At 33.5% G+C, this 12145-nt stretch overlaps 1 protein-coding gene across 1 annotated transcript; it reads left to right on the top strand.

Moving 5' to 3' along the window:
* The first annotated feature begins 7603 nt into the window (after positions 1-7603).
* LOC145007436 (uncharacterized) lies at positions 7604-11060 on the top strand. Its single transcript, XM_078966373.1, has 5 exons — positions 7604-8243; positions 8297-8434; positions 8547-9764; positions 9916-10154; positions 10227-11060. The coding sequence occupies exons 1-5, from the start codon at positions 7604-7606 to the stop codon at positions 11058-11060; spliced, it is 3069 nt and encodes a 1022-aa protein (XP_078822499.1).
* Positions 11061-12145: the final 1085 nt, after the last annotated feature.

The raw sequence follows: 12145 nt of genomic DNA, 5'->3' as shown, positions 1-12145 counted from the left end.
ACTCTCCCTATTTGGTAAATTCTTGACTTTCCATAACACAATAACAAACAAATCCATTATTGCTAATAATTTTAACATCAATTTTTCATACACGTCATTGTAAGGATAAATAAATAAAATTTAAAATCAAAATTTATTTTATTGCGGAAAAATTTGTCCTTCACAATGCAACTCATTGAAAAACTTATGCGAATACATCTTTCTTAGCAATCTAATTCTAACTCTAAGTAGTAGCTCAAGAATCTAATCTTCGAGAAACGCAATCGAAATCCATTCCTTCACGGTTAGATTCTGCTCACTTCTTCCCTTAAGCTTCTTTTCTTTTCTTTGATCCTTCTAAACATCAATTGTAATCTTATCACATTATGTATTCAGAATCTAGAATGAAGCTTAAAAGAGTTAGTCAATGGATTTTACCTAAATTAGAGCCATACGTTTCGACTCTCCCATCTCTTAGATCTCTTAGGTAAATAGGGCAGCTTCGTCTCCAATGCCCTTTCTCTTGGCAATAAAAGCAAATTGACTCCTTTTGGAACAACACATGGAACTACTTCAGACATCGCCTTTCTCTTACGATCAAACTTTTCGATCATTGCATGTCTTTCATTGCCATTGTCTATATCCATAGAGGTCTCGAAGGCAGATTCACCAATCAACTTTGCTTTTCTGTTGCGCCAAACCATTGCTGATTCAGCAGCAATAAGCATATAGGTGAGATCTATAAGGGTCACATCGCGGTTCATCATATAGTACTCTCTTACGAACTCACTATATGAGTTAGGAAGTGATTGAAGAACCCAATCAACAGCCATCTTTTCAACGACAACGGATCCCATCATTCTTAACCTATCAATGTGTGACTTCATCCCTAGGACGTGTGCACACACGGACTTTCCCTTATTACGTTTACTTGCCAAAAGGGCATGAGTGATATTGAACCTTTCAATTTTACAATCTTGTGGGTTAGGGAGAATAATTGGAGGAGGAGGAAGTGAAGCATGATTTCTCTTTCCTCGATCGAATCGTGGAATATCATCTTCATGTGGAAAGCTTGTTCCACGGGATTTGAGAAGACCATAGTTGTCGAACTTTGACATCGGGAGAAAAACGAATTCAAGGCTGATTGATTGAGTCCCTGGTAAATCACCCAAATGAAATTCCAAGGCTAGGACCCAACACAATATCCTACAACTCGGGAGAGGGATGCCGTAACCCAAATTGCAGAACATTTGAAGGTAAGTGAATGATGATTCACTAATTTCCACCATGAAAAACGAAAAAGAAATTTAAGTTTTAAATCTATGAAAACTCCTAGATCCTTTGAGATTCATTGAACATTTCAATGGCATGTTTAAATCTCGATATGCCCCTCTTGTTTGTGACTGGGATGCCGAGGATCACAAAGCGGGTGTGAATAACCATGCAAATTACATGGTGCCCTCACATGTTACAATCACCTATTCGATGTGCCGGTAAACCACACACGCTCCACCGAACTATGACAAACATTGAGTCACCCTTTGCTACCTTTGCTTAGAACCATTTAGTATGCCGGTAAACCACACACGCTCCACTAACGTCTTCGCAAGGGCACAAAGTGTAATTTCATGGAATTGCATCAATTCACTTTTGCCTAAGTAACTAAGATTGGGAATTTGAAAAACATTTAGTTACTTTGTATTTCATTATACTTATAATGGAAGGTTTCGTCCTATCCTACCCGTTCGGCTAACGACCCTCCACTAGTCAAGAGTGCGGTGGGTAAGAGTGGATACCCATTCAATCGCCATTTTATAGGCAATTTCCTTAAACACCCCTTATAGACCAGTTTCGTGAATGAGGCCTACTAACGGCAAGACTGACTTTTACTCATACATATATATAATGTTAGACTTTTAATGTTATATATAGTATAGAGTGTATTTTATACTTTTAAAATACTATATGGTTAACTTTAACAATTACACTTTTAATTCAATTAAAAGGTTAACCTAAACTTTCATGGATTTATTAAACCTCTTTTAATTATACTCCTTAATTAATTAATAAAACCATAAGGGTGTGATTTGAACTTTTCAAAACATTACTAGAGTTTTTAGAATTTAACATTTCTAATTAAACCTTTTAATCAACTTTTAAATTCCAAAACTTGAGGGCAAGTTTTGAAACCTTTTTTCAAAACATTTGGGTTTTAACTATTTAAATTTCAAAAAATCCAAAACTTTTGGGTTCAAATTTAAACTATAAAACCTAAAGGGGAAAATATGAAACCTTTCATAACAACAAGGATCAAATAACAAATAATTTTAAATTAACATTTAATCACATAATTATCCATATTTGATTTATTTAATGATTTCTTGCAAAATAATTAATCAATTATCTTATAAGGAAACAATTATCTTATTAATTGATAATTATCTTTAATTTGATCAAGAATATAGTCATATATATCATAAAATCGGATTTATATTGATCTAACATGATAAGGTAACTATCCATATGCAAAAACAGCAAGAAATCCCGAGATAAACATTATCTGACGAGTTGACTCGTCGAGTCAGGCATGGACTCGTCGAGTCTGCATGGACTCGGCGAGTTCAGCCATGGACTCGGCGAGTTCAGCCATGGACTCGGCGAGTCCAGCCTCTAGAATCCAAAAAATCAAATTTTTCAGTTATACAATGCATCAATACAATTGAAACCAATCTAGGCTCTGATACCACTGATGGGTTTTGGTCATAAGACATCCTATGTGCTCATACAAACCCTAATGCTTGGATCTAGGTTTCTCTATTGTACATGCTTTGAATCCAAGACTATAAACACTAATTCTAGCATACATATAATCATATTAACATGAGAATAAGTTTATAGTGTTACCTTGATTGTTATGTAGCAATAACAATCCCAAATCTCCTTGTATTGACTTTGGAATGCTTAGAGTCACAAGTGTCACTCCTCTAATGGTTCACAAACACCATAAGCAAGAGGATGAAGAGGAGAGAGGTTGGAGGCTCCCAAAAATGTGTGTAAACCCTTACAAGAACCTTAGCTACGTTTTTTAGCCTTAAGGGGTCTTTATATATAGTTGGGCTATTAGGGTTATCTAACAAGGAAACCTTAATTTGGATGCTTAAGCCCTAAGCAACCCATAGACTCCTTTTATCAAGCCTATGGACGATTTCTTTATGGGTTTCCCATTAGAATTCGTCCATCCCTTAATGCAAGGCAATCCATGGCCCAAATTGCAATTATCCTATAATTACAATTCCAGTCCCTTAAGTTTAATTAATCTCTTTTAGTCACAAAACTAATTACCAATTAACTATTGACTAATATTAATTAAACAATATGATTTCTCCTTTAATATATTATTCCCATAATATATTAATAAATCATATTTAATCCTTACTCTCCATAAATCATCCTATCAAGTTGCTTTGGTGAAGGCAACCCAAAAGGACCATGCACCATCGGGTCAAGTACATACCAAAATAGTTATGGACTTAGACACTAATCCAACAATTATGCCCTTTCCTATTAATCTTGCCTTGTTCCTATCATTGTTTGTTTTTCTGTTTATGTCGTATACTAAAAAACTATCATTATTTATTTTTAATAGAAAACGACAATTCTGCCCTTATATATGGACCGTTTTACCAAATAACTTATTTCATAATATAGCGGCCTACTTCTCATATAAAGCCACATAAAGGGCAACGGACTAATAGGAATGAACCAAAAAAAAAAGGCAATCAACTATAAAGCGACATAAAACATACCAGGAGCATCAACAAGGGCAAAAAGGCCAATAAACCTCATATGAAGGAAGCAAGAATCAGCAGACATCCCAAACCAAGTATACCAGGGTCTAGCAAGAAAAAGACAACAAATTGAAATAGTAAACAACATAAATGAAGCCACCCAACACAAAAGGGAAAAACATTCCAACTTATAGCAAAACCAAAAGGGCAAAACAATCCATCTAAGAGAAACATCAGGTCAATGGTTTGTAATCTTTATCAATCATATAATTACTTTTCAGATATCTTATCTACTTTTTAATCAAATATGATAACATAATAAATAGTTTTTTAGTTTCTTTTGTTTTGACTAAATAAGAAAATGCAAGGTACAATAAACAAATTAATAAGTTTTAGTTTCCAAATACAAGAATTATGCATAATACTAAATATAAATATTGTTTTCAACACACGGTGGTTTTTTTTTTAATATGAAATTATTTTTGTACAAATAAAATTTTAAAATCCAATCTAAATTAAATAATATTAACAAATATCACAAAAAATGAAACTTCAAGGTATTTTTTTATTTACTCGTATTAATATAAATCAGTGAATAATTTTGCACAAAATTAAGCCTAATGTTTAGAAAATTCAAATTTCAAAATTTTAAAATAATACTCACACAATACGAAATTCAAAACTTTTAGCAAATTGAAAAATACCTGATTGTGTTTCCATTCTTAATCGATTTTGAGGTATTCTTTTGAAGTTCTTCAGTTTTCGCTAATATCTTTATAAACAAGAGTTCTGCAAAAACAAAACCAGGTAAATTTCTTCCCAATAATGTATGTTCTATTAATAAAACCTAAGATTCACAAACTATTGACCATCTCTTACCTTCAATCTTGCTGTCTTCAACCCCCAATTTTTCGTTTCTTCAGTCTCTGAGTTCGACATCGACTATTTATTGATGTAAGTCTCTAAGTTCGACATCGACTTTGGTTGTAAGTTTCTCTTCCACATCTCTTACCTTCGTCACTTCCTTCATCGACTATTAATTGATGTAAGTCTCTAGTGACGATATCCTCTTCCGAATCGTTCCACATTCCATTTCAAAACACCCGATAATATGTAACTAATCGCATCCTTCTCATTTCCTGATTTTCGAGAATATCGACACAAATCGTTCTATGTTGTTTAATCGTCAAGGTTCTGACCTACATACACATTCTGAATGATAGCTCCATTTCATTTTTTGTACGCCACAAACGAGATTTGTAGTCAATTGGATAGATATGTTTAGGGCTACGTTTAATTGTACCCATCCATTCGTCATTTCTTTCTTTTTCGAATACCTGGAAATGGAGAAATGTAGATTCGTATGTTAGGTTTGGGAGGTTAGGGATGTTTCATACGTGGCTGCCAATTTTTGAAAATAGGGGATATTAATGATAAATTATACATTTCAAAGTGTATAAAGTAAAAAAATTATTAACCTATAATAAATCTATGACTATAATGACAATACTAAACTGCATTTCTATATTACAATTTATAATTTAAAAAAAAAATTAGTGGTATTGATGTATATAATATTGATGTACAAATCATTTTTAAGACAAATGATTTAGTGGTATTGTCATTATTTTATATTTAGGTTTTATTGACATAAAAATATTAGATTGTAACTACATTACAACTACGGTCCCACTTATATTATATTTACTTTATTTATTTTTTCAATGACTTTTGTCTAATTTTAAATAATAAATCCGGTTGTGTTGTTTTATGAATTATGTGCATAGCATTTATTTTTTTAACTGAATTGTGTTAATTGTTCAGAACGCAAGCAGATCATGAAGTCGGTTAATTCTAAAAAGACTAGAAAATTAAATACTTTTTACTTAGAAAATAGACAACACGTTAATTTGTCTGCTACATCAATCCAACAATCTTCAACCGCTACTAATGTTCTTTCTTCAATTAACAACGGTATGTTTATCATTTACCATTTTTTAATTTTATTTTTACATATTTTTTAAGTTCTTTGTATATTTTTTAATAACATAAAAATATGTACTATTATGACACCAACCCGTATTAACATGACAAGAAAAAACAAATATGTTATCTGCTTTGTTGTACGTTGAATCTTCATCATCTGGAATATTTTTTAACAAAGGTTACAAAGGTACATTTATTTCTTCACTATTATTAATATTCTATATCAATACAATTATCTACCTATTGTTAACTTTATATCATATGCTTATATTTCTTATGCAGAAAAAAACAACCATATCTACTACTTGCAAGCAAAAGAGAATAGAAGACGGAGAAAATTATATTTGGATAATAAGCGATTGAAGACAACAAATATAAGATTCAGCATTCTAAATCCATCAACTCCACATGTCTTTAAAAACATGGATAGCTGTAATTTTCTTATTAAAATCAACCACGTTTTACACTTCTTTTAACTGAAAAATACAATACATAAATTCTCATCTTTTTATGTTATTACCCTATAATCTTATATAATTTTACCTTCTTACCTATAATCTTATATAATTTTACCTTCTTATTTTGTTTTTTACGTCATGTCTTCAATTTTTTATAATATATTTTTTTGCAGATCAATTTAAGAGCGTTGGTCTTCAAAATGAAAATGTTCATTCATATAGATCTCGAGGAAATGAAAATACGCCCTTACAATTTTCTCCTTTATACATAAATGTTAGAACTCCGTTATCTAACATTACACATGGTAATAATTTTCTTTTTAAATTTACTATGATGCATTCTCTAATAAATTTATAATCTTTTTTTAATATACTATTATTTGTTTCAGCTAACATTGGTTTCAATAATTACCCCACTTCAACGTTAGCAAATAAAAGTAACTACTCTGTGCTTTCAAAAGATATGACATCCAGAACTGCATCTACAATATGTCAATCTTCATCATCGATCATGTTAAATCCAGGATGTCATAAATTAAAAAGGAAATCGAAACATTTATCTCCTATTCCATTAATTGACCTGACAGCAGATGTAGAAAATATACATGAGGTCGTATCTGAAAACTTAATCGTTGGTATTTCCAAAGGTAAACAAAAATATATCCATTTTTATTATTTTTTACAAATCAATTCCTATATGGTATATATTTATAAAGTTAGTATTATATTAATAACACTTAATTTTTTTACAGAATATTTGGATCATGGTGATCAGATTGTTGTATGCCAAACATGTCGTGCAAAGTTATGGACAAATGAATCCATTAGAGGCAAACAAAAAAAGAGCACAAATTTTTCATTATGTTGTGGTTATGGCAAGGTTCAACTACCAGATTTAAAAAAGGCACCACCAACTTATGAAAGAATGTTTCAATCAAACGATTGTAAAAGCAAAAACTTCAGGAAAAATATACGACGTTACAATTCAATGTTTTCTTTTACATCGATGGGTGGTAAGATTGATACTTCAATCAACAAAGGAAATGCTCCATACATTTTCAGACTTGGTGGCCAAAATTATCATAGTATTGGAAGTCCTTTACCAGCAAAAGTCTCTCGGTTATACATTTATGATACTGATAATTAAAAATTCATATAGGCAGAGATGTTTTCGGTAAATTTTCATTTTTCTTATTCATACTCTATTTTAATATATATATATATATATATATATATATATATATATATATATATATATATATTGCTGATGTTATTTATATTTTCCTTTCATATAGTGGGGAAAACCAACAATCTACATCATTTGATAATGAAATTATTGAAGAATTGAAGGTCATGCTAGATTCAAATAAAGTCTTGGTTAGCTCTTATAGAATGGTAAGAGATGCTTTTCAGAAAAATCCTCACGTTGATATGAAGTTAAGAATTATCGGGAAAAGGAATCGTGATGGAAGAACATATAACCTACCAACTGCTTCTGAGGTTGCAGATTTAATTGTAGGTGACATTTCAGATTCGATTGAAAATAGGGATATCGTTGTTCAAACAAAATCGGGTTTTCTACAACGTATCAGTGAATTGCATCCTTCTTACCTTCCTCTCCAATATCCACTACTATTTCCATATAGGGATGATGGTTATAGTGTTGACATTCTTCATAGAGGAATTACAGATACAACCAACAGCAAGCGGGCGACATGTACAATGAGAGAATTTTTTGCTTTTAGAATTCAAGACAGGGATCATTCGTTCTCACTGATTCTTAATTCAAAAAGGTTGTTTCAACAATTTATGGTAGATGCGTATACTATGATTGAAAGTGAGAGATTGCATTACATACGCAGAAAACAACATGTTCTTAGATACGAGTCTTATGAGAATTTACGTAAGCAAAAAGCTCAAGGAGCTACAAGTATCTCCAACGTCGGACAACGTGTGATATTACCTTCATCATTTACTGGTGGTGCACGCTATATGCTTCAAAACTATTTGGATGCCATGTCGTTATGTAAAGGTATGGATATCCTGATTTCTTCATAACCTTTACGTGTAATCCCAAATGGCCAGAGGTGAAAAGGTTTCTTAAGGATACTTCACTTCAACCAGAAGACAGACCTGATATACTATGTAGGTTGTTCAAGATCAAGCTTGATGCATTTATTAAAGACTTAAGGAAGAATCATATCTTCGGCATAGTTCAAGCAGGTATTTAAAATTAACTTATTTCATAATTCATGAGATTAAATGCTTTTTATTTCATATTTTTAACATTTTGCTTATGGTCTAACCATATTTTTTTGTGCAAAATATTTTGCAGTTGTTTATATAATTGAATTTCAAAAAAGAGGTTTGCCACATAGTCATATATGTCTATTCATGCATTCTGACTACAAGCTACCCACTGTTGAATTAATCAATCCCATAATATCCGCCGAAATACCAAACAAAGATGAAGATCCTGAATTGTATTCACTTGTGAATGAGTTCATGATTCATGGTCCATGTGGAGCTGAAAATATCAATTGCCCATGCATGGTGGACAAAAAGTGCTCTAAAAACTTTCCAAAGCAATTCTGCAATCATACATCTGTTGATCAGGATGGTTTTCCCTTATATAGGAGAAGAAACAATGGTCATTTTGTTGAAAAATCAGGTGTCAAGTTGGATAATAGAAATGTTGTCCCCTACAACAAATATCTATTGAAAAGATATCAGACACATATTAATGTTGAATGGTGCAATCAGGGATCATCTATAAAGTATTTATTCAAATACATAAACAAAGGACCAGATAGAGCTACAATTGCCGTTGTACGAAGCAACAATGATTGTGATAATCATGATGCTGTCGATGAAATAAATGAATATTACGATTGTAGATATTTATCTGCATGTGAAGCATCATGGAGAATTTTTACATATGATGTTCATTACAGATATCCTTCTGTGGTTAGACTACCTTTTCATCTTCCTGGTCAACAGCAGATTGTATATGGGGAAGACGATGATATTGATGATGTTTTGGACAAACCTTCTGTTGCTACTTCAATGTTCACATCTTGGATGGAGTGTAATGTAATTTCAAGTGATGCACGAAAACTTACGTATGTTGAGTTTCCTACAAAGTTTGTTTGGAATCGTAAGAATAGGTTTTGGAAGCCTAGGGAAGTAGGAAAGTGCATTGGTAGAATTCATTCGGTTTCACCTAATCTAGAGGAAGCTTATTTCTTAAGGATTCTTTTAAATAAGGTGAAAGGTCCGAGATCATTTGAAGAGATTCGCACAGTAAATGGTGAAGAATATTTGTCTTTTAGAGATGCTTGTTATGCTCTTGGGCTTTTGGATGATGACAAAGAATACATCGATGCAATTAAAGAAGCAAGTCATTCTGGAACTGGTTTTTATCTACGATTCTTATTTGCCACATTGTTGATGTGTAACAGTATGTCTAAACCAGAAGTTGTTTGGGAAAATACATGGGAATATTTGGCGGATGGAATTCTTTATAATCAACGACAGAGATTAAAGTTATCAGGTATTAAAATTTTATTATTATTATTTATTTAAAAATTAAAATATTTATTTTCTAACATACATTTGATAAATTTTTAATTATAAGTAAACATTGGTAATAATATATGTAATTAATTTGATATTTTGTCCTCCAAGCTTAACTCTTAGTGAAGATCGGCTTATGAACTTAACTCTGTACGAGATAGAACAGATTTTACTTCGTAACAACAACACTCTGAAAAATTATAAAAACATGCCTTACCCGGACGTTGATTCTGTTTCTTCTTCAAACAATCGACTTATCACCGAGGAGCTAGATTATGACATTTCCATTGTAAAGACTGAGTTTGACCATATGTTTCTTGCATTAACAAATGATCAACGTGACATTTTCCTTGATATCATGGGTGCAGTTAAAAAAAATAAAGGAGGTGTCTTCTTTGTTTATGGTTATGGTGGAACAGTTAAAACTTTTTTATGGAAGACAATATCTGCAGCAATTAGATGTGATGGTCATATCGTTTTAAATGTTGCTTCAAGTGGAATTGCTTCGTTATTATTGCCCGGAGGTAGAACATCTCACTCTCGATTTATAATTCCATTTGAACTTACTGAGGATTCTGTATGTAAAATAAATCGAAGTAGTGAGCTCGCTAGCTTATTGAGAAAAACATCTTTGATAATTTGGGATGAAGCACCTATGGTCCATAAGCATGCATTTAAAGCTTTAGATCGAAGTTTAAAAGATGTATTGAGGTCTAAAAATTCTACCGAGTTGAATATTCCATTTGGAGGGAAAGTTATTGTTTTTGGAGGAGATTTCAGACAAATTTTGCCTGTTATTCCGGGTGGTAGCAGACAAAACATTGTTAACGCTTCTTTAAGTTCTTCATATTTATGGCAACATTGCAAAATCCATAAGTTAACAAAAAACATGAGGCTAACGGTTGGAAGGGATCAGTCTGCTGTAGAAAAAATAAAAGATTTTGCAGAATGGCTATTGGATATAGGAGAAGGAAAACTTGGTGGTCAGAATGACAGCGAAACGGTTATTGATATTCCAGATGATATTCTCATTAGTGATCCAAAGGATCCTATAGGTTCGTTAATTGAGTTTGTATATCCTTCGATTTTGGATAATTACAACAATACAAGTTATTTTCAAGAAAGAGCAATACTAGCTCCAAAGAATGAAGTGGTTCAGGAAATAAATGACCGTTTGCTATTGAAGTTTCCAGGAGATGAGGTTGGATATTTAAGTTCAGATAGTATATGCCAATCTGAATTTGTCCATGATCAGTTTGATGCAGATTTGTAACAGCCCGAAATCTCAAAGTATTGTTAAATCACATTTTGGGGTGTCTTAAAGGGGGGACTCGGCGAGTTGGAGCTTGACTCGCCGAGTAGGATCGCAGATCTGGTCGTGGGTTCGCGACTGGACTCGACGAGTCCAGTTATAGACTCGGCGAGTCGACGCTGTTCAGCGGAAAACCCTAGCCGTTCAGTTTGGGACGTATATAAGGGATCTTATGCCGTCATTGTCTGTCTTTTGGCCGACTGAGAAGAACCCTAAATCGGTTGTGGGCATCCAGAGCAAGGATTGAAGATCATTGGTGATTTGAAGAAGTTATTGTCCAAGAAGGAGAAGGTTTTGGCTAATGGGACAGCAAGGGAATCACGTTTTGAGGCTTGGGGACACAGAGAGTACGTGATTCAGGTAACCTTTCGGATTATTTCCTGTATTGTGAATGTGTGCATGGATTTAGGGTTTATGGAACCCTTTTGTGGTTAGATTGATGGTTACCCTTGTTTCCCAAACGACTATAGCCTTGTATTAGGACCTTTAGAGGTCCAGAGGGTCCCACGCCTGTGTATTTCGGGACAATATTTATCTCAGGAAGCAGTTTGATCGACTGCATGGCATGGACTCGCCGAGTCAGATGAGCAGACTCGGCGAGTAGCTTGAAGATTCACTGGGACACGCCGAGTTGTTCTTCAGACTTGGCGAATGGAGTCGGGGTGGCCCCGCGATTCTTCCACGAGGAACTCGTCGAGTCAAGAGAGATACTCGATGAGTAGAAAGGGAACATCCAGGAATTTGTGAGGACGACTAGACTCGCCGAGTCGCCAGGGTACTCGCCGAGTCTAGTCGAGATGACCGTGGACCGTTGACCAGAGTTGACCTGTGTGATTTCTTAGGGTCAGTTAACGTGGAAGATAGAAGTATTAATAAGAGATATATGATGTTATAGGGAGCTTGTAGCTCGGCGGATCAAGTGCAAGGGATTTTAGGAGTTGCTAACTTCCAGTATCCGCGAGGTGAGTCTTCTCACTATACTGTACCCGGAAGGGTTTGATTGTGTGACCGGAAGGTCGAACATGTTATGTGTTATGTATATATGC

The sequence above is a fragment of the Lactuca saligna genome, chromosome 7 (genome assembly GCF_052625555.1).
Source record: "Lactuca saligna cultivar CGN05327 chromosome 7, ASM5262555v1, whole genome shotgun sequence".
In the NCBI taxonomy this organism is placed as follows: Eukaryota; Viridiplantae; Streptophyta; class Magnoliopsida; order Asterales; family Asteraceae; genus Lactuca; species Lactuca saligna.
This window is presented reverse-complemented; position numbering and strand designations above follow the sequence as displayed.

What these genes read in the sequence shown, in the direction of transcription:
- LOC145007436 (XM_078966373.1), top strand. Translation starts at nt 7,604, where the DNA reads ATGGTAAGAGATGCTTTTCAGAAAAATCCTCACGTTGATATGAAGTTA. An exon ending in CTTCGGCATAGTTCAAGCAG is followed by an intron (nt 8,435 to 8,546) that starts GTATTTAAAATT and finishes AATATTTTGCAG; the next exon opens with TTGTTTATATAATTGAATTT. An exon ending in TCCTTGATATCATGGGTGCA is followed by an intron (nt 10,155 to 10,226) that starts GTTAAAAAAAAT and finishes TTTTTATGGAAG; the next exon opens with ACAATATCTGCAGCAATTAG.